Source organism: Anolis sagrei, chromosome 6, assembly GCF_037176765.1.
Source record: "Anolis sagrei isolate rAnoSag1 chromosome 6, rAnoSag1.mat, whole genome shotgun sequence".
Lineage (NCBI taxonomy): Eukaryota > Metazoa > Chordata > Lepidosauria > Squamata > Dactyloidae > Anolis > Anolis sagrei.
Genome location: NC_090026.1, coordinates 71543594 through 71567655, shown reverse-complemented (window position 1 = coordinate 71567655; position 24062 = coordinate 71543594). Strand labels below are relative to the sequence as shown.

The window sequence follows — 24062 nt, the reverse complement described above, 5'->3', positions numbered from 1 at the left end:
CAGCGTCGATGTTGACTTTGGTGGAGAGGTGGCTGCCAAGGTAGCGGAAATGGTCCACATTTTCTAATGTTACGCCATTAAGCTGTATTACTGGCATTGGAGAGGGATGGGCTGGTGACTGCTGGAACAGCACCTTGGTTTTCTCAATGTTCAGTGACAGGCCGAGCTTCTCATATGCTTCTGCGAAGGTGTTTAGAGTGGCTTGTAGATCTTCTTCTGAATGCGCACAGACGACATTGTCATCAGCATACTGGAGTTCTATAACAGCTGTTGTTGTAACCTTGGTTTTGGCTTTCAGTCTGCTGAGGTTGAATAGCTTGCCATCTGTCCGATAGATTATTTCCACTCCGGTGGGAAGCCTCCCGTCAACAAGGTGAAGTATCATAGCGATGAAGATGGAGAATAGAGTTGGGGCAATAACACATCCCTGTTTGACACCTGATTCCACCTTAAATGGGTCGCTTTGGGAGCCACTGCTGTCCAAGACTGTTGCCATCATGTCATCATGGAGGAGCCGCAGGATGTTCACAAATTTGTTAGGGCACCCGATTTTTTGGAGGATGGTCCAGAGAGCGCTGCGATTCACTGTGTCGAATGCCTTTGCGAGGTCGATGCCATGTACAGAGGTTGGTTTTGTTCCCTGCATTTTTCTTGGAGCTGTCGTGCAGTGAAGATCATGTCCACTGTTCCTCTGGAGGGGCGGAAGCCATTCTGAGATTCTGGGAGGGTGTCTTCTGAGAGGGGCAGAAGGCGGTTTGCAAGGATTCTTGCGAGGATTTTCCCAGCGGAGGTTAGAAGGGAGATACCTCGATAGTTTCCGCAGTCTGTTCTTTCCCCTTTTTTGAAGAGGGTGATGATGGTGGCGTCCTTGAAATCTGCTGGGATTTTCTCGGTCACCCACACTTTTTCTATGAGCTGGTGGAGTTGGTGTGTCAGTTCAGGTCCTCCCTCTTTAAAGATTTCAGCAGGGATCCCATCTGGTCCACTGGCTTTGTTATTCTTCTGTTGGTTGATGGCATTGCTGACTTCTTCCAAACTAGGCAGTGCTGCAAGCTCATCCCTGGTTTGTTGTTGTGGGATTTGTGAGAGGACCTCTTCGGCCACATTGGAGCTGCGGTTCAGGAGGCTTTGGTAGTGTTCTTTCCAACGTAGTGCAATTGAGTTTTGGTCCTTCAGGAGTTTGGTTCCATCTGATGAGCGTAGAGGCTGTATGCCATGGTTTCTTGGTCCGTAGATGACCTTTGTGGCTTTGAAAAATCCCTGAGCATTATGGGTATCTGCCAGGTGTTGGATTTCTTCGGCCTTCTTTGTCCACCAGATGTTCTTGAGTTCTCTTGTCCTTCTTTGGACCTCAACTTTTGCACTGGCATAGATCTTTTTCTTAGCAGCACAGTTGATGTCTCTCTGCCATGCTTGGAAGGCTTTCCTTTTCTTGTCAATTAGCTGTTGGATCTCGATGTCATTTTCATCAAACCAGTCTTGATGTTTCTTGGCTTGGTATCCAATAGTTTCTTCGCAGGCTTGAATGATGGAGGTCTTCAGTTTGTTCCAATGTTCCTCGACATTTTCGGGGTGTACTGTGGGTAGATGGTTCTTGAGTGCTGTTTGGAGATGGGCTCGCCTGGAGGGCTCCTGAAGGGCTTGGGTGTTCATTTTGCGGCTTGCCTTCCTTCCTTGGAGTCTGCGCTTGGGAGCGATCTTGATAGCCATCGAGGATCGAATTAGCCTGTGGTCAGTCCAGCAGTCATCAGCACCTGTCATGGCTCTTGTGAGGAGCACGTCACGGCGGTCTCTGGCGCGTGTTATTACATAGTCTAAGAGGTGCCAATGCTTTGACCGGGGGTGCTTCCATGATGTCTTGAACTTGTTTTTCTGGCGGAAGAGCGTGTTGGTGATGACAAGGTTGTGCTCCGCACATTTGGTGAGAAGCAGGATGCCATTTGAGTTGCTGTTTCCAACCCCGTCTTTTCCTATGGTGCCTGGCTACAGGTCGAAGTCTCGCCCGACTCTTGCATTGAAGTCCCCCAGGAGGATGATTTTGTCCTCCTTAGGTATCCCCGATAGGACGGTGTCCAGCTGACAGTAGAATTTCTCCTTGATGTCTTCATCAGCGTCTAGTGTTGGTGCATAGGCACTTATGATGGTTGCCCGTTGGTTTTTGGCAAGATCGATTCGGAGGGTTGAGAGACGTTCATTGATGCCAGTGGGTGCTTCGGTCAGATGTTTCACCAGATCATTCCTGATAGCAAAGCCAACTCCGTGCATTCTTTGGTCTTCTTCGGGCAGTCCCTTCCAGAAGAAGGTGTAGCCTCCTTTTTCTTCCTTCAGCTGTCCCTCTCCTGCTCTCCGGGTCTCCTGAAGGGCTGCTATGTTGATGTTGAAGCGTCCCAGCTCCCTTGCGATGATGGCAGTTCTGCGTTCGGGGCGTTCACTGCCACTGTTGTCCATCAGAGTCCGTACGTTCCACGTACCGAAGTTCATTTTCCTTTTTTGGCCGCAGGGTGGTGACCCCACTGGACGCGGCAGTCCAGTCAGGGATAAGTGAGGCAGACTATGTTTAGGGCACCTTTTCTAGCCCCCTCCCCATGTGGGGTGAGCAGAGTGGGTCCTCAAAAGGGCTGCTCAGTCGCGGATACAGCTGCCGAACTACTCAACTGCCTCGGACCTTGAGGTAGAACGACTGAGTCCGTACCCACCGCCCATGTGCCAGTCTGTGACTAGGGGCTTCCAGATTTCACAGTCCTGCCCCCGTCGCCACTCGCTGATCGCCATGGGGCTTTGGTTGGTTTGTTTTTTTTTCTTGGAAGACGCCTGTGCGTGGGTTTTTTTAATGTGTGGAGGTCAGTGCACAACTGATCAACACACAGTCTTCACAGAGTGAGGTTCCACTGGTGATGTAGTTTAACACAATGACCGTGGCTTCTCAGTCTCTGTTGCAGCCTTCTTCCGCCTTCGCCTGCTCAGTCCTCATAGTCAAGTGATTCAATTTTCACATCTCAGATCCTGTTATCATTAAATCCCCTTCTATTCTTTTCAGATATTCTCAAATTTCAAAACCTAAATTGGTTTTGAAAAGTATTAGAAATAACAGAAATGGATGGGTTAACTTTTCAAAACCAATTTTCACTTGAAGGACTGTCAAAATTTCTCAATATTTAGCACAAACTATTTGTGCTGATGTCACCATGGGTCACTTTAACCTTCAATGTTATTTTTCTAATGTAGAACATTTCTCAAAAATGTAACAAAAAGTTTGGTTTTAAATTAGATTTTTTTAAAATTGTAAATATAATCTATTTATTTTCTAAAATTGTGTACTGTCCTAAACTTCCACCACATATGACAGAGCAAACTACCTCTTATTAAAAAAGAAAAACAAAATACGCTTCTGACACTTATTACTCAATTCTTTATGTATTCTTGCTAGTTGAGCAGAGGAAAAGTAACATTGACACATCATTTCCCTTTTTTTTCAAATAATAACAAAGAAGATGTGATTTTTTTCCTGTGCTTTCTGTTATTAGACTAAATTAATACTGTACCCTCTACTTCTAAACATTTGTTCCTCCTCTAAATTAAAATTTAGTGGGAAATCATACAATTTTTCCAGTAAATAATTATTATTGTTGCATATCCCGCCCCCCTCAATTTCTCTTTTTATTCCTTCAAAATCTCCATTCTTTTTATCTGTGTTATATCTTTCCAAGATTTTTAAACAGGAAAGTCATTGCAGCTTATAAGTTTCTTGCTCCACTTGTCAATCTTTAATAATGAATTCTCCGTTTTGCTTTTCTAATTACTCTTTGTATGTCCGTTATCTAATTGAACTTTTAAAGTTCTGTTGCTTTCTTATTCTCTCTGGCAGGAAGGAGTGATCACAGAATCTGAGATTCAATGCATTGTTCATTGCAAAAACCCTTCCAAACAGCTAGGAATGTGCTGCCCCACATGTCCAGGTAAGATTTCAAATATAAATCCTATATAAATGTAAAATCTTTAAAAAATAAAGCAGGTCAGACTTTTCTGTGTGTGTATTTTTTACAGTTAAATAACATTAGTAACAGCTTTGGGGGATGAGGTAGGGGGGCAAAATGAATGCATAAAGAATGTGATAGGCCAAGCTTGTTTAAGGTTGGAGTTTTAGGGTATTTGGTATCTCAGCGAGATAGAAATGGTAGCCTATAAAGTAGTTTGTATTTCTTCTGCCCAGGCCCCCATTGCTTCTCAAATCCAGCAGGGTCCATATGGTTTTTGAAGAACACATTTCTATGGTATTTGAAACCCATGTTAATAACGAACATGTTAATAATGTACAGTGTAAGAACCAATAAAAACCTCATAGCAAATGTGTTTGGATACCAGTTCAATAGCACTCCATATATTATTACTATTCTTTTCATGCATTTACTCATTCCTATCCTAGAGTAGTTTGAAACTGTATATAAATATTCTAAAGTTGGATGCTAAATCACAATACTAATTTAAAATTTGATGCATTTTTTTAGTCCCCATATCTATTAACTACTTGTTTGGCCACTATGCCTTCCTTTCCACCATTTTGTTGCTTTTCAATAGATATATGGTACTAACTCATATCGAATGGGAGGTAAAGGTAGATAAAACAATTAATTTAAAATCCATGTTAATTTTCCATGCATTTAATCATAAATCTCATCTACTAAGTGCTACATTATTTCTAAGATTTACTTTTTAAAGTATACAAATCATAATATTGCAGTTAATTCATAGTTGTGGGATTCAGGAACAATCTACTAGCATTACATAGATTTTCCCATGTTTACTAAAACTGAAATTTCTGAGATGCATGGTACATCCATGAGAACTCTCTATTTAAGGCATTTAATTAAGTTTGTAGACAGTCGTGGTTATAAAGATAAGATTTGAAATGTTAATGTGGTGCACTCTTAAGAGCCTGGAAATGAAAAGGCAATTAATGCTCATATTATTTTAGATAATGATTTTATCTGAGCCTGGGATTTGCAGACAGTTAAGACTGGTAATATTTTCCTCCCATGGTTTTTGTATTGCAAGAGAAATTACACACAGATGAGGGAATAAAACAAAATACTGTATGTACATGCATAAAAATTATTGCTTTTCCTCCCCCAGGTTGTACATTTGAAGGTAGACAGTACCAAGAAGGTGAGGAATTTCAGCCTGAAGGGAACAAATGCATCACGTGTGCTTGTATTGTAAGTCTTTAGCATTGTATCAATGTACATGACTTTTAAAAGACATTATATTGTTGTTATTAGTTGCTATAACAGAAGCAGTAGTGTGATATAAAAAAAAAAACCCAGCCAAAAAACCAAAACCCTGAAACTCAACAAGAGAGAGTAGGTTTTATTTTATCTTAAATTTAAAAAAAATCAGCAAAATTTGTATATTTAGAATAATGGGATAAATGAATTAAATTTGCTGACAAATTTGTAATGATTTGTTAGACATCTCAAATCTTGCTGAATCAGAGTCAGTTCGTGGTTGTAAAAACACCACTGTGCACGTGGTGCCATTTCACATAGTTGTGTTTTTGTTGTCATTGTGTGCCTTCAAGTCTTTTCTGACTTGTGACCCAAAGCAAAAGCTATCATGCAGTTACAGTGTATAATGCTATTTATATGTGTAATATATTCATATGGAGGTTGACTAGCACTCCCTTACACTTCTTTTTGGTCATCAATAGTGCACATAACTCAAGAGTTTTAGGAAAGCCCCATTTTAATCTGACACACCTAGAAGAAGGAGTCAATGTGGTAGGTTCGGAAATAAGCTTTGACTTGAAACCATAGTGATTTGGTGCTTGTGAGTTCAGTGATCTGATTCAATAAAAAGGCAGCTTGTGCATCGTATAACTTGCATTGACGTGTACAAGTTTTGATTTTCTTTTTCTCTTAAATTTAATTTATATCAAGTGTCTTCAGAAGGGCCTCCAAATAGCAGAAGATAAAAGCACAGTGCCGTCTAATGCCTTTGTCTTGGCAACTTTGCCCCTGGCACAGGGATGTTGTGTAACTTATAGGATCTGGCCTCTGATGACTTCAATTAATCATTCAGCACAAAGAGATATAACGCCAGTTTAGATCAGTAGATGTGTGTTTTGCTTTTGCCTGGAGTGAAATTGGTTCTGTCTCCTCTCCAGCACCACCTTAAGTTAACTTCATCAAACAGGAGTTGCACGTTGATTAATATGATTAATAAGTTGCCAGCTCGTGAATGTTTTTCCCCACCCCTTCTATTCCTACCCAAATAAAGCTGGCAGAGAAGGAAGAGCTGTTTTTTTGTTAGTAAAAACAAAACTTTCATCCAATTTAAGAGCAATAAAGGCCTTCTCCTTCAAGTCATGCTTGTCTTGCCACTGTTATTTTCATTACTCCTCAGCCTCTTCTACTTATTCTCCTATTAGGTTCCACCTAGGCAATTTAGTTTGCATTAGACATGTGGAGCTATCACAGAGCTTCTTGCAGTTGACTGCTGTCTCTGCTTCAGTTGGCCTCCCTCCCCCTTTCTTAAAAACAAGGTTACAACAGCGAATCTCTTATCAAAAAAGTAGGGTGGATGTCTTGTTTCAGATACCTATCTAGTCATGCAATAATATGGGAACTGACTTGTGAGTAATGTGTTGCAACATGTGAAGACTATTAGATGAAAGATATTTTTCCCCACCCCTAATTAACTTTCCAATGTGATTTGAGATTGTACTTGTTCAGCATGACTCCTGAATGGCGGCGAAGGGGGGGGGGGCAGTGGTAGTGGGGGAGGACCAGAGAAATATTTCTGCCAGAATTTATTTCCTCTTTCAGTTTTGGCAACAGGAGAAGAGACGGAAAAACACAAGATAGTTTTGTTCAACTATAAACTTCAAATCTGGGGTATGTCTGACTGCCAAAGCCTAGAATAGCATAGCACTTAATTATAACAAACCAGAAAGATCAAGCATAAAATTATTCATTAAAGTTATACATTTTAACACAGCAGTGCAGGTTTTTACTTGCCTTCTTATAGAGAGACAACAAAGTATGAACTACTCCTCTCCATGTTCTACATGTGCTGTGTGTGTGTGGTGAGGAGGCGGTCTCTTCAAATTGCATGTCAATTTATGGCAATCCTATGATTTTTATAGGGTTTTCTTGGTGCCTTTAGGGTATTCAGACCTTCTGCCTAGGGTCCCCTGTTCTGTGCTACCACAGTGTGATTCTATTTACAAATATATTTCATGCTAGAATTGACAACCAACTCGGATATATACTATTTTTTTCAATTGGGGAAATTCAACATCGTTCTATAGCACTATGTAGGCAGTTTTAAGAATGATGGGAATTGCCTTATACTGAGCAGAGACTGTCTAGGTGCTTTTTGTAACTCTATCTAGAGTTGTCAGGGATTCAGTCTGGAATCTCTTGCATATCTATCTGTTATGAAGTTGGAGCTCTTTCTTTTTCTTTTGTTCCTTAGGCTGATTAGGCTTTAATGGACCACAGTGGTTTGGAAGTAGGAAACAAAGAAGCATCCACATAGTTGATATTGTTGTTCTGCTAATGCCAACATTGAAAGTTTAGAGCAGAATCCAAGAATATCTAGACCTGAGTTAGCATCTCAACAAGCTGAGTGAGTATCACCTGTATTGAGATGTAACATGCCAAGTTTGTTGTTTATTCATTCAGTCGTTTCTGACTTCGTGATCTCATGGACCAGCCCATACCAGAGCTGCCTGTCAGCCATCACCAACCCCATCTCCTTCAGAGTCAATCCAGTCACTTCAAGGATTACATCCATCCATCTTGCCCTTGGTCAGCCCCTCTTCCTTTTTCCACAGCATCATTACCTTCTCCAAGTTTTCCCGTCTTCTCATGATGTGACCAAAGCACTTCATCTTTGCCTCTAATATCCTTCCCTCCAGTGAGCAGTCGAGCTTTATTTCCTGGAATTTCCTGGAATCTTCTCGCGATCCAATGCACTCTCAGAATTTTCTTCCAGCACCACAGTTCAAAAGTGTCTATCTTCCTTTGCTCCACCTTCCTTATGATCCAGCTCTCACATCCATAGATTACTATGGGGAATACCACTGCTTTAACTATGTGGATCTTCCTTGCTAGAGTGATGTCTCTACTCTTAACTGTTTTATTGAGATTCGTCTCCTCCCAAGAAGGCCCAATTTTTCATTTGACTCAGAAAGGTAAGAAAGGAATAGAGAGGGAGTGGAACTTTGCTCTTCCCAGTAGTCTCTGGCAAAAACAAACTAGCTTGTTTCTTCCTCATTAATACGTTTTGCTATCATGGCCCATTCTGATATTTCTGCCTAGCCACCCATGTCCCAGTTTTCATCTGTGAAATATTGTAGAGTATGTTAGCCGCAATGACTGGTACCCAATACAGAATTTGTCAGTGCATGGCAATTCATTTGAGAATTGTCTCTTTCCCCAGATTGGATTCTTTTCTCTGCCAATACTCTAATCTTCTAAAAGAATGAAAATTGCAAATAATGTTTTTATTAATAGACTACATCTTGTTTTTATTAATAGACTACATCTTCATTCTTCTGCCTTTAATTCTTCCATGTCCAAAGTTATTGATTTATGACCCTTTCTTCAGAATCCATGCCTCCAGTGAGTTCAGCAGAAACTGGACTAAAATCACTTCAATGCATCCAGGTTTAGTATCCATATGTTGAACACTAATTGTTGGCTGTTACTGTAGTCTAGATAGTATTTTTTTTCTTGTGGCAGAGAGTTTCTTCATTTATTCTTCCCTGAGCAAGCCAGTCCTTTGGGTGACTTCACAATTTCCTGATGTATACTAAAATGTGTAATCCCTTTCATCCTTCACATCTTGCCTTTCAGTCAGCGAGTAGGCTTTAAATGGCTGTGTCTCTCTGGGGAAGTACATTTATGTGTGAAAGAAGGGCAGGGTTATGAGGATCACTTACTGAAGCCCAGCTGTCTTGCTGAATTTGTTCATCTACCATTAATGCACAGCACTTGCTCTAAAGACACCAATTCAGGTTTCTTGGGAAGCCTTGGCTCCCCTCCTGCCCTTGCTTCACCTTGAAGTATCAACTTAAATGATGGACTGGTGATATTAATCAGGTGTTATTCTTCAGAAACCACATTTACAAGAGCTTGAGAAGGAGCCCGCCTGGCTGTACAAAGAGGAGGAGTGCAGAAACTCTTGGCTTTCACATGTACTTTCTTGCAGCCTATATTAAGCAGCCAGATTCCAATTATCTTATTACTCCCCCCCCCATCCTTTTGATGTAACTGTTTTAAAATAATAAAAAATAGAGCAGGCTTGGCAAGTAAAGCAGCTCTCATGTGAGGGTGGTAACCATGGCAAAGTTTATTGTCAAATAAGAGTATTCCAAACCCATAACCAGGCTCTTTTAACTGCAGAGTTTCCCGCATTCCCGTGTTACCGAGACTATAATCTTTATAAGTACTGGCATGTGAAATATTTGGAGATACGAGGTACCACCATGCTGTGAGGTGAGGCAGGGCTTTTGAGTGGTTTCAGAGAGGACCATTTTATTTTCTGTCCCCAGCCGGCAGTGGGGGAGTAAGGCAAAATAACACACTGATCTATAAAATGACCAAAGTGTGTGTGTGTGTGTGTGTGTGCGTGCGGGGGGGGGGGGGAGGATGTTAAATTATATGATTGCCAATACAGCTGAATGTTGTACTTTAAAGCTAAGTGAATTGGAAAGGAGGGATGTTATATTTTTGTTTTAATGAAAGATGCTGGGGGAAGAGATATTAAATTTAGATATTCAATGGTACCTTATTTCCCATCAGCTTGGCTATTAATTAAAATGAAATGATATAAATTATTTGCGAATCACCTTTAGGGCCTATAGCTTCTTTAACTTGCAGCTAGTATGGTTATGCATCTAGACTAGAGAAGTCTGGAAGCTGTAATCCTTAACTTAATGGTGTAAAGACAGTGGCATATGTCAGGCATGGCACTGAAGTGAAAGAGGGGGCGGCACCAGTGGAAATGACAAAGACATCTCCAAACCTCCCATTTTCTTGGACGTCTGAATTTGAGGGATCTCATGGGAGGGGTAGCTGGACAATCCTATTGCAAGTATTTGAACAGTAATACAAAGTAAATAGGACTGTGTTTTCTAAGGCAGGATATTTTGATTCAGTGTTGGAAAATTTTAGTCATTCAGATATCATTCAATTCTATTGCCCATCCTTCCTAAGCACTAGCCATGCTGTCTGGATGTTACAGAAGTTGGCGTCACTAGATATTGAGAGTCACAAAATCTAATCGATTTTGTCTAAAACATTTATGTCTTAGAAATAATGAATATTTGTGGCTTTTCCTTTTTTCTTGACATAAAATAGAAATCTAATGTACTTACTTCTTAACAAGAAAGGGGGAGGGTTTGAGAAAAATGTAAAACCTCAATTTTACTTATGGTGGAGCTGTAAAGCCCTATATCCCAGGATCTGATCCCAGATTCTTATGCCACATTATAGACTCATATAGTCCAGTTCAAAGCAGATAATCTGAGATGCGATCCTGGGATATATGTAAGTGTATATCCAGCCTGAGTCAGACCATTGTTCCAGCTATCCCAGTTTTGTCAATTCTGGTGTAAGTTTTTATTTCATATAGCTGCTGTTCCATGGCTGATAGCAGATGCATATCCAGATATCTATCTATCTATCTATCTATCTCTATCTATCTATCTATCTATCTATCTATCTATCTATAATCTATAGGTCTCAATTAAACTAAATTACTCAATTAAACTAAATTACTCAATTATTTTCTATCTATAACTAAATTAAACTAAATTAAACTAAATTGTTTTTACAATGGTATTTTCTGAGGTACCTGTCTGCCAACAGCACATCATGGATTCTTCCTTAAGGCTGAAGGGGCAGGGAGACCTCAAAAATGGCTGCTTCTACCTTGGAAACAGGGGCGGGCCCAAAGAGCTACTCTTTGGCCAATTATTGCAGAGGGCCTGAAAACTGCCTTTCCTGCCTCTGGCTGCTAACTTTTTAGGCCTTTGCAGAGGCTGCAGCAGCCTAGGAGAAAGGCAAGGAGAGGCTGTTTCCAGCAACTTAAAGGTAATGCAAAACCCAGTCTCCTGGGAGACGGAACACACCCGACTTGCCATGTGTTGTCTTCCCTGGAGCGGACTGACCTGATCATGACTATTTATACTTTTGTTAAAAGAATATATCAAAATAGATTTACGAATAAATATATAAAGGAACATTATTCTATAGAGAGGCCTTCATTTTTGTACTTCCCTTTAACAAGTTCCAGTTACAAAAATCAAAGAAAAACAGTAGGTCTATAAAACAGAGAACTTTATGTATTCAAAATGTTTCGAGTGCCTAAATGTTGTTGCCAGATTTTTTTTGTCAAGCGCTTGCCAGGTGAAACATATTGTTACTCTTGGGTGGTAGTCTTCATGAACTTTCATTGAGATGTGCTTTCAAGCTTAGTTTTTGGCTGGCTGGTGTTCTTTTACACCTTTCTAGTTTAGGTTCCTGTCTATTTTAAGGATTGTCATTTTCCTGAATATTCTTCCACTGCCAGCTCCAGTCAATAACTGGAAGGTCTTACTCCTTGATGACTGAGGTGGAAAGGGGAAGGTCATTTCTGCTGCAGCACTGTCATTATACAAGACTATTTTATTTGTTGCAAAACTGAGCTTGGAGAAATTATCTGCTTTGGGGCAGAACTCCTGGTGTTTTCCAATCAGCAAATCCAGTAGGAATTTCATTCAAAAAGTATTTTTCCCAAGCAGTATCAGAATAGGAGGGTTTGCATTGCTCTTGATTTAATAACCTTCCCCAGAAGGAAAAGCTGGTGTTAAAGTAATGTTGCATTAGGAGCCTTCTTCAAAAACTGACAGTAGTTTGCTCTCAGAAGCATGATTGGCTCCCTTCCGTAGAGGGAACAAAACGTTTGAGAGTAATTTAGAGTACAGCTGGGCAAAGTGTGGCACAGAGGTGCCTGTGCCCACTCATTGTTTTTGCATCCTCCAACCCCTCTTGACTCCTTGCACTAGCCTTTGTCAGACAGAACATAAAAAAAGAGTGAATTACCTCCTTTGAAATCCTCTGGGGAGTGGTGATTCACCTTTTAAGTGCATGGCAGCCCCCCCAAACACCTGTTTAACATTTTAAAAAATCTCTCCAAAATCAGAACTGCGCTTTGGGGTTTTTTTTTTTGGGGGGGGGGGTCACAGTTTGGGTATTCTTTCCGAAATGCAGAGGAATGCCCACAACACAGTTGTCTGCCCTTGCTTTAGTTTAGAATAGGGGTTCTCAAACTTTTTCAGTCACAGAGCCCTTTTCGAAGGAAAAGTTTCTTGTGAAGCCCCGAGAAATGTTTATATTATATAATATGTTATATATGTTCTTTCTTTTTTTGCACTACATATAATGTGTATATATCAGGCATGGGCAAACTTTTTGACAGATGGGCAAGGCCAGTGGCAGATGAATGGAGAAAGTTTGTGTGAAAATTGAAAAAACACATGAACAATTCCTTTTGCACTCTGCATATATCTCATTTGTAGTGCAAAAAAAGAAAGAACAAAACAATGTTTACAATTAAAATATTTATAATTTTAACCAACATAAATTTAACAGTATTTCAGTGGAAGACCCCAGGGGTCATCCAGATGAATCCATTTCTGCCATGCAGTAAAAACACAATCAAAGCACCCCCAACAGATGGCCATACAGCCTTAGTAGTAGTAGTAGTAGTAGTAGTAGTAATAGGAGTAACCCCAGGGACCATCCAGTACAATCCCCTTCTGCCATGCAGTAAACACACAAATCAAAGCACCACCAACCATCCAGCCATACAGCCTTTGTAGTAGTAGTAGAAGTAGTAGTAATAGCAGAAACCCAAGGGGTCATCCAGTCCAACCACTTCTGCCATGCAGGAAAAGGGTTCTGGAAGCAAGGAAGGCATGGGGGAAAAGGGTCTGCATGGTGATGAAGGAAAGGGAAGGGAAGGGAAGGGAAGGAAGAAAGGAAGGAAGGAAGGAATGAGTGGGCGTTGCCAGTCTCAGCATGTTCCAGCCCTCAATGGCTGTGGAGGCAGGGTCCAAGCGCTGCTTCTCCATCGAATCCTTGGTGGCCAAAGACCTGCTCCCTCTGGAAAGGGTCTTGCAGCCAGCCCTAGGCTACCCCCCCCCCCCCCGGTGAGGCCTGAAGGCCGCCCCCCACTGGTGCAGCCTCTGCGCCCCAGGGACCCTAAGAGCTTTGCACAGCATACTTTGAGAATCACTAGTTTAAGGGATGTGGAGAAATAGACTCTGGTCCTTTGCAAGCTTTCTATTCTTTAGAGTACCCCAAGATGTTTTGTTTTAGCTTAGGAGATCCTCTTTTCAGACATATTCTTTTAGATAGTACTAGAATTCCTTTTCTGCAGTTAGTATCAGAGGTGAATTCCTTTATGGTTTTAAAAAAATCTAAAACAGACTAGCATAGCTACATGTTTGAATTCCTGTCTCTCATCTGCCTTATCCTGATAGTAAATTATCCATTTTCATCAGAAGGACCAATCCAACATCTTTAATAATAAATTTATTCCATTTTATATTCATTTTGATATTGTGAATATATCACAAGGCAAAATTCCTTTATCTCTAAGGCATACCTGCAGATAAAGCTGAAATATTTATATCTTTTTGTCAGATTGGAAATATACTTGTAGGGACAGGTCTCCATAAAATTCAAATCCTTTCTTTTTCTATTTAATTTTGGATACAGATTGTCAGCTAGGATAGAAGGCTGCTGCACTGCCTGGAAGTAGAGGTGTGGGATGGAAGGAACTAAATATCCTCCTCCCCAAATGGTGTTCGTGTCAGGATTGGTTTTCACAAGAGCAAATGGGCCATCACTTATATGATTTTTACATCACACAGTTTTGCTCAGTGCTTTTTGATGGAATTATTCTACATATTTGTTTGCCTGTTGCCATGTGAAATGAATCAGCAACTTAGAAACAATGTGACCAAGATGGACATTGTGCTCTACATGTTTTCTTTGACTTTTTTTGTGGCAGGAGTGACTTGAGAAACTGAAAGTTGCTTCTGGTGTGAGGGAATTGGCTGTCTGCAAGGACGTTACCCAGGGGATGCATTGATGTTTTGATGATTTATCATCCTTGTAGGAGGCTTCTCTCATGTCCCCTCATGGGAAGCTGGAGCCGACAGAGGGAGCTCATCTGCACTCTCCCTGGTTTCGAACCTCCGACCTGTCAGTCTTCAGTCCTGCTGGCACAAGGGTTTAACCCACTGCGCCACTGCAGGCTCCTTTTCTTCTTTGACTAATGTAGATGATATAACTGAACTGGAAAAAGATGGAACAGATAAATGATATTTACATTTTCCCATGATACTGGAAAATGTGGTATTGGAATAGAATGTCTGTCAATTATAAAATAAATCAAAGAATCCTTTTCTTCTCCCTGCCATTAAAAAATGATGAATAGTAATGTAACCGATTAAAAAATTGTGAAAGGTACAGGTTCAATATTATGCCTTCATTCACAGAGCGTCTCTAAGCACAAACATTTATAAATGCTAGCTCTTTTCATATAGTCTCCAGCACAACAGTAGTGACAATAGGTAACTGAAGTAGATACTACACTGATTTGATCTAATAAAGGGTGTTTTTATGTTTCTTGTGCAACATTTGTTTCACAGGGTCCTTTTGCATTTTCACCTGTCGAGTATATAGAAAGTAGTAGATATTTAGTGAATGTACATAATGATGTTAAAAGTTGACAAGTCCCAGTTCAAGAAGCCTTCCTAATTAACAAGCCAGGATTGATTTCTTCTACTGACAAGGAAAGGCTTAGGTTTACACAGTTCAGGCCATAAATGAGGGCCATTTATGGGCTGCTCCTGATGTGAACCTACATTTTTATTGACTTGAGGCTTCACTGGAGTTCATAAATATGTTTGTCTGAATGGACACCTCAGAAAATGTGGAAAAATAAGTTGTTTCCCAGGGAAGAAGTACAAAAGACTGAAAAGAAAAGCATAGCCTCTGGAAGCCACTTGAAAAAGAAATGAAAAATAACCTTGGATGACCATAAGGGAATGAAACCATTGCGCATTACTGCAGACATGTCCAGAGAGTGCAGTGGATTTATGTTCAGCTGCTGAAGCACTTTTTATAAATTGCTTTCAAATGGAATGTGTGTGGTATCTCATGGGGCCACTTGTTTTAAAAATTGATTTAGGTCTAGAAGATTCCCACAACTTGTAGTAGGAAGCAGTAAAAGCAACAACTTGTCAGTGATTAGAGCCTTTGTTTGTGAAACGTTTTATGATGAGTCTAGGATCCTTCTGGCTTGCAGACGGCAGTTTTGGATATATTTTCCAGGGACAGGTCACACGAGAAGGCAAAGTGCATGATGAAATATATTGTATTGCAGTGCCACTTCCAACTACATGCTAGTTGCTGTCAGATTTACCACATTACTCATGAAGCAAGATAAAACACATTTAGCATATATCTAAAAGTCAATGCCTGGAAAGAGATAGGGGAAGGCACATCCCAGCATGATGAATTTTCAACATAAAGAGCAAGCACTTTTTATATAGCTGGAAAATGTGCTACACAACCACAATTTCAGACAATGTAATTACAGAATAAGTATCCCATATGATAGCCATGCAGATAGACACATTCATATTGTAATCATCTACAACATTTGCCACCACTTTGTTCTTTCCTGCAGGACATCTTCCTTGAACAGAAATAAAGACAGAAATAAAGACATGGAAAAAAAGCTTAGGAATCCATTGCTGTGTTCACTCACACTCACTTCTAATTTGATAGCAGGTTAAAAAAGGAATAGTGCAAGTTAATCAGAATTACAATAAGATTATTGAATGTAAGGCCAAGCTCTCAAATTCCAGTAGCAGAGCACGAAACATTAGGTTTGAAAATTAATGCGACAATGTTAAACATTAGTTATTGGAGAATTAATGTATCTCCACTAACACTAATAATTGATACTGTTTAATTAGTTGGAGCATTGTTGAGTAATTTTTTTAATGTAAAACTCTTGTTTTCCAAAGCAACCATCAGGTTAAAAGAAAATGGAATTGGGACTTGTCATTTAAAGTTAGCTTCCTTTGACTTTGACTATTACTCCCTAAATGGACAGGGAAGGCAATAGTACCATGTTGATTGGGAATGGTGTTTTGAGTACTTCAGATTATATACAGCTGAATTTTGGTATCTCCTGGGATTTGCTTCTAGACCCCCTCCTGCAGTAGATACCAAAATCCATGGATACTCCATTCCAATTGTATACAGTGGTGCAGAAAAATGGTGCCTCATATATAAAATGGCAAAATGGCTTGCTTTTTAAAAGCTTGATTTTATTAGTGGATGTTAATTTGCATTTTAACTCTGTGTTGTATGTCTTTTAATGGTGTTTTAGCTCTTGTTTAAATTATGTTGTACCCTGCCTCAAGCCACAGGGAGAGGTGGGTATTATTATTATTATTATTATTATTATTATTATTATTATTTTACTGACACAAAAACACGGTGTGTCACAGCAAACGAGAGCTATATGCTGGATTTTGTATCACAAAATCACAAGTCAAACACTTCCCAAGTGTCTAGGACAGTGTGATATATTTTCAAATGATGCGTGCAAATCCAAGTAAGGTGGCCTTTTGCACTTGACAGTTAATGATTTTGTTAGTGTTTATTGTTTCCAAATGCTGGCTGAGATCTTTTGGCACGGCACCCAGTGTGCCGATGATCACTGGGACCAGCAGTACTGGCCTTTGCAGTTCAATTTTGAGGTCCTGATAATGGCTGAGTTTTTCCTGTTGTTTTTCCTCAATGCGACTGTCACCCGGTATGGTGACATCAATAATCCAAACTTTTTTCTTTTCCACAATCATGAAGTCTGGCGTATTGTGTTCCAAAACTTTTTCAGTCTGCTTTCGAAAATCCTACAGTATTTTTGCGTGTTCATTTTCTACTACCTTTGCAGGTTTATAATCTCACCAGTTCTTTACTACTGGCAGGTGGTATTTGTGACTTCTTCTTCTTCTTCTTCTTCTTCTTACTACTACTACTACTACTACTACTGGCAGGTGGTATTTGTGACTACTTCTTCTTCTTCTTCTTCTTATTATTATTGGAGGAATGTTTTCAAGCTGTGGATGGTTGAATAAGTGTTTATGAAAGGCTGACTATAGAATATTTTCCTGCATTGCAGAATCATGGCATCTTCTCTCTCTCATTCCAATGAACTGAGATCCGCAAAAATCAGTGGGGAGTGCACATTGTTTTGTTCATTTAATTCAGTAAAACGTATTTTGACTACCTCTTTTTAAAAAGGCTAAGAGAAGATGGATTCAGCTAGCTCACCTCACCAACCATGCTTGAGACTGTGGGACCGAGAGGAGGGCCTTCCCAGCAGATCTCAGAGCCCGCACCACATCTTAGAAGGCTATGTGGTCTTGAAGATAGGTTGGACCTGAACTGTATAGGGCTTTATAGGTGATAACCTGCACTTTGAATTGAGTCCAGAAACTTGTCAGCGGCTAGTAGAACTGCTTTAATAGGGGCATCATATGCTCCCTATAATTAGCCCTTTTTAGTAATCCAGCTGCTGATCTTTGAACTAATTGCAGTCTTCAAAGACAGCCCCACAAGGAGTGTGTTATAGTAATCCATTCTAGATGTAACTGTGCAAAGGCCCTCCCAGCCACCGCCGACACCTGAGCTTCAAGTGTGAGTAATGAATCCAGGAGGACCCCCAAACTGTGGACCTGTGTCCTTAGGAGGAGTATAATCCTGTCGAGGTTGGCACCCTATACTCCAATCGCCCCGTGACTGACCGGGAGGACCTCTGTCTTGTCTGATAAAACATACCTTGTATTATTCAGCAGAAATCAAAAATCAGTAGAGGAGGATTGAATAAAGTCACAGTTCATCCTCTGCTAATCCTTAGGAAAAAAAAACAGTGACATCTCTCAGATCTAAAGAGACTGAGGCCACATCTACACTGCCATATAATGCAATTTCATGCTGTTTTATATGTCAGGGTAGATGGGACATACATTCTGAAAAGAGCATTGCTGCTTGGTGGCTAAGAAAAACAAATCACTCACCCTAGCCTGATTCTATTTCTAGGCCAGGGTTCACTTTTTTCCTTCTTACCATTTCCTTCAATTGCTCTGCTACCCAGCTGTTCAATGGCTTCCCAGCTCTTCTTCTACTTCTGGCCTCCAGAAGTTTCTCTGTTGTTTCCCTCCTCCCTAAGATAGCTGTGGTAGAGCAGGCAGATTAATTTGTCTGGAACATGTGATATTTTTCCTCCAACACTAATCCTTTTTCTTCTGAGTCCTTCCTGTCTTACTCTTTTACTGAATATAGCAGAGACCGCCACCACTATAATTAATTCCAATGACCTAAATTAATTAACTCATTAAAAATATAGCAGAGAGATTCACCACCCTAATGGATTCCAATAACCTAAATTAATTAACTTGGCATTAATCAAGAAATCTAGTGAGCTAAACCAAGTTGGGGAAATCTGTAAAAAATCAATTACTTAATGGATTAATTAACTAGATTTTTTTTTATCTTTGTTCAGAGAACCCTTTAACGACCCTCCCCTTCAAATTAGCTCTTGAATTAATTTGCCACCAAAGTAGTCTGGTGATACATTTCATCCACTTGTTTGGTCTCACAGGGCCACTTCCAATTATAACAAGATAATTCCATGTTGTAAATCAAACAAAAGTAAAAAAACAAACAAACACACACACACACACACACACACACCTTATGGCTAAATGCACAACTAAATCCACTATTGTGTGCTGATGTTAGCTCACTACAGTCTACTTCTAATTTATACAAGGGGATTTACACTGATAAAAAGGAGTCTAGAATCATGTGCCCTTGTTTCCTCTCACTGATAATCAGTTGGCAGAATACCTATGTGGATGCAGTCGCATAGTTGAAACAGATGAATTTTTATATAAGAATAAACCCGCACTCTGGGGCTGGATGCGGTTCCTTGGGCTCTTTTTCTCAGCCCCTGCTCTCTTTCACCATCTTATCCTTCCTTCCTTCTCTCTTTCCTCCCTCCTTTCCTCCCTCTCTTCCTTACCTCCCTCTTTCTTTCTCCCTCCCTACTCTCCCTTCCAGGCATGTAGCCAGGGGGGGGGGGGGCTCGGGGGGCTTCAGCCCCCCCCGAAATTCTCATGGTGGTTCGCGAAAAGGCCTTACTGGTGCATTATTTAAACTGTTATGTTTATTAATATCATGATTTGATCACCATACTCAATATATCCCATATGTATGGGGGTATTGGGGTAATGATACAAAAGGTTTGCTAGGCTAGACCCTCTTTCACTCAGACTCAGCCCCCCCCCGAAACCTCCCCTGAATTTTTTTTAGCCCCCCCCCCCTCGAAACGAAATCCTGGCTACAGGCTTGCTCCCTTCCTTCCCTTTTGTCTTTTCTCACTCCCACCCTTCCTACCCTTCCTCCATTCCCCTCCACCCTTCCTTCCTTCCATCCATCTTTCTCTTTCCCCCTTCCTTCTCTTTTTTCTTCCTCCTTTCCTCCTGGGGGATGTTTACCTGGGAGAAGAGAAGGTAGAGAGGGAACATGAGAACCAAGTCTCAAGATTTGAAAGAGTGCTCCATTGAGGAGGAGGGGGAAAAACTTTCTGCTACTCCAAAGACTAGGACACAAGGGAGAAATGATTTCCTGCATGCCAGGGGGTTGGACTGGAAGGCCCTTGGGGGGTCTCTTTCAGCTCTAAAATTCTAGGATTCTATATCAGGTGTAGCCAATGTGGTGTCTAATGGATACACTTTTTCTCTCTTGTCCACCATCTTATCCTAAGCAAAGCCAATCCTTTTTGGATCTGAATGTTTCCTGTCTTTCCTTCACGTTCTGCCTTTGAAAGAAAAAAGAAAGGGGAAGAAAGGGCAGGGAGGGGCCTTGGGGAGAACCCCCTCCCTCCCTCCCAGCCCACCCACCTTCTCTAGCCCACCATGCGGCCCCCAAGTTAGAAAGTTTGCCCATTCCTGTAATAGCCTAAACATAATGTAATACTGAAAATCTACTGCATATGTTTGTATATAAGTCAACCTCACATGTAAGTCTTGCTTTGGGAGGCGGGGGGGGGGGGGCACAATGATAGATTTTGATATGACCCATGAATAAGTCATGGGTAATACCTAGGGACATATAATAAAGGATGTAAAGGATGCTAAATAACCGGCCATTGTTGCCATTGTCTCCTTCAGACACTCCACAAGGTCTTTAGCAGCACCATAGTAGAGAGAGAGAGTAGACCAGCATGGGCAAACTTTGGCCCTCTGGTTGTTTTGAACTTCAACTCCCACAATTCCTAACAGTCTGTAGACTGTTTGGAATTGTAAGAGTTGAAGTCCAAAACACTCAGAGGACCAAAGTTTGCCCATGCCTGGAGTAGACAAAGTCAGATTTTCGTTTGGGTTGTTCCGGAGGGACTACGTTTCTAGTCTTTGACCATTCCACTCAGAGAAAGGGATAAGACTTAAGGTACAGTATTTACATTGACCTGTGGATAAGTATTTTGGGTTGATTATTTAACAATTTTTAAAAGATTTACATGAATATATATAGTAAGTCATATCAGAACTTGTAACTGATCTAAAAGTGCTGGCACACCTTATTGCCAGATTATGGTGTGAACTCTTGCTATGTTGCACTTCTTTCGGCTAGACTTCTTTTATTCATAGTCATTTGTTGTTATGTGACTGCTGGAAAACACAGCAGCAGTTTAATGATGTTTACTCTGTGCTGCCTGAAAGTAATAACTGTGCCAGTAGTTTTCAAGTGCAGTGAGCCTGCTTTTTGTTTTCATGGGCAGAGGTAGTTGACTAGAGAGACATTTTCACTAGTGGCATCTTCCGTTCTTCACTTATACAAAGACATATAATGGCCTTCCTAGTCAGTCACTTTTGATAGTTTGAGCGTTTGGAGCTTGTGAATATTACTTTTAAAGACTATTTATTAGAGAGGATATTCTTAGAATTCCCCAGCTTACAGAACCACTTTTCCAAGCCGTATATTTTCAGCGTGTGGTTTTTTATTTGTTGCAAAGGGATCCAGATGTTTGTCCTCAAGTTAACAATTATCTTTCTTTTCCACATTGCATTTTCCTTCTGGTTTCAAGAATATATTTGCCAGCTGACAGAATGAAAGACAGTAGGCCTCATTAAATGCCACATGTAAGCTATCTGTATTGTTGTTTACACGTGAAAACTTCAAGTCACAGAGACCAGTTCATAGTGCATTTCTATTATTGAGCATGTAATTTTCCCAGAAGTATAAACATTTTCATTTTTTGTAAATAAACCAATATTGTAAGACCTCTGGGTTGCTTACAATAAAATCTGTATAAACAGTTTACGTTAAAAACAAACAACCGGAAGACATATTAAGCAGTCAAATAAATTAGAAGTTGATTAATTTAAAAAGTTAAACATTATAAAACACTATATATACAAATTAGAATGAAATAATTAGGACTCGAAAAATTAAACAACAAAAGCCAAATTTGAACTTGGAATGAAAAATGAAAGAATTGCTGGCACCTAGCAGGCTTCCAAGGGAGTGCGTTCCATAACCAGGGTGCGGATGTTCCCATACCCTCACACAGTGTGTTACTACAAGGTGAAAACAAAGTAGGGCAGGCATATAGAGAGAGATGTGCTCCTTCATGTATTGAATAAGGCTCCAAGCTATGCATTCCAATAAGAAGTGTACAGTATGACCACTGTATCTGTAAGTGATAAGTTCCAACACCCCACTCCTCCCTTATAGACCCCCGTTACACTACCATATAATCCAGATTATCAAATCAGATAATTCACATTATCTTCTTTGAACCAGATTATATGAATTTACACTGCTATATAATGCAGTTCAAAGCAGAAAATCTGGATTTTATATGGCAGTGTAGAAGGGGCCATAGATACCTGAAACTGTGGATAATAGTGAATTCTATGCCATGGAATAACACTGGAGGATTTAAAAAGGTCCACAAACACTTTCTGGGGTTGGGGGTAGGAAGGGCTGATATTTTATTTATTATTAATTTATTTATTTGAGTTGATGGTCTGATATTTTAATTATTAATATATGTATTTGAGCGACTAACAATACAATAAGAACATACAAAGCAAAAATTAAAACAGATCAAAATTCGGTAAATTCCTTATAGCAACCTGATTATCTAAAATAGTTAGCAAGAAACTCTATTAAAAATATACATATTTTAAACCATTAATTAACCCCTTTGGGAGCCAAGTTCTGTAGTGTGGTAGATGAACCCATGGATATTGAATCCATGAATATGGAACTCGTATTGTGTTTAGCAGCTACTGTAATCTCTTTAAAACCAAGGTTATGTACTTCCTTTAAGCTTCAGGCAGCAATGTAGCTGTTGCATTTTGCACTATCTGCGGCTTCCATGTCATCTTCAGTGAAAGTCCAATTTAGAACACTGCAGTAAACTAAGCAGAAGCTCTCAGGGCATGAACTACTCTGGCAAGATTATTTGTTCTATAGAAACACTTCAAAACAACAGTTATTTTAAATGTTAGCGTTGACAATCTCATTCATCACTGTTTGTCATCTGAAATTAGGTGCAGTTGTTTTTACACGAAGAACCCAGTCTAGTGCCTTACTGTACTGAGTGCATGCCACTTGATTCAGTAGGAATTGCTGAGCAAACCACAGAACAGAAAAATAATTCAAGATTTGTCCTTTTTCCAAACTGGTTGTTGCTTGTAAGTGCAGGGAATGAGCAGTATGCATCAGTGTGCATCAGTGTGTTGCTTGTTTTTGACAAGTCAGGATTCCCCCCCAGTGGTTTAAAGTCCTGTATGTGGTTTAAAGCAATTTTTCTTAAACTTTTCCACTCACAGCCCTTTCCACCCGAGAAATATTTATGTTACTAACAGGTATATAACATAGGTATAAAAAACAAACATTTGCTGATAACAAATCACTATTCGCAAGGCTTACTAGCCAGGATAATTTTGCTTTTCATGAAGTACAGCTGAAGCATCCTATGTGGAGTCCACTGTAAACATTGCACAACAGGTTTGTGTAAATGTATAAAATAGGTGATAGTCATAAACCTTTTATTGTTGACAACATTTCTGGGACCCCAGCATTGAGTCAAAAGGACCCCATTTGGGTTGGGGCTCACAGTCTTAAGAAGCAGTGGGGTAATAATACTAATTATTCTTACATCCCGCCACCATCTCTCCAAAGGGACTCAGGGTGGCTTACATGGAGACCAAGCCCAACAGAAATAAAATATAGCACAAATTGAAACATCTTATTTCAATAATTAAAACAAAAGAAAAAACCAGACAACAAACACTATAAAAAACAAAGGAACAACATAATCACTAGCCAATTGCTGAGAGTGGGTGTGTTCTTATCTAGGAGGGAAGAGCAAGGGCTAGTACAATTCAGCTGTAAAGGCAGGGTGGATAGTAAAGTGCTAGACAACGAGTAGGGCTAGGGGGTTCTACATGAACCAATTAATCAAATGCACATTGAAACATCCAAGTTTTCAGGTCTTTACTGGAGTTAGACAGGGTGGGCACTAATCTAATCATCTCAGGGAGAGAGTTCCACAGCTAGGGGCCACCACTGAGAAGGCCATCTCCCTCGTCCCCACCAACCATTCTTGTGACGGAGGCAGGAACGAAAGAAGGGCCTCCCCAGCGGATCTTAAAGCCCTCGCAGGTTCATAGGGGAAGATGTAATCACGAAGATAGGTAGGACTCAAACCGTTTAGGGCTTTGTAGGCAATAACCTGCAAATTGTATTGGAACTGGAAATTTATCGGCAGCCAGTGGAGCTGTTTCAACAGGGGGGTTGTCCACTCCCTATAATTAGCTCCAGTTATCAACCTGGCCACCAACCGTTATACCAATTGCAATTTCCCAGCCATCTTCAAAGACAGCCCCATGTAGAATGCATTACAGTAAT

The 24062-nt window shown here is 40.3% G+C and overlaps 1 protein-coding gene across 1 annotated transcript in view; it reads left to right on the top strand.

The window, feature by feature from the left end:
- Window positions 1-24062, top strand: part of BMPER (BMP binding endothelial regulator) — a 207029-nt gene that overhangs the window by 53182 nt on the left and 129785 nt on the right. Inside the window, exons 5-6 of the mRNA XM_060781627.2 lie at window positions 3866-3956; window positions 5131-5213. Coding sequence (XP_060637610.2) covers window positions 3866-3956; window positions 5131-5213 — 174 coding nt within the window. The remainder of the gene's footprint in view (window positions 1-3865; window positions 3957-5130; window positions 5214-24062) is intronic.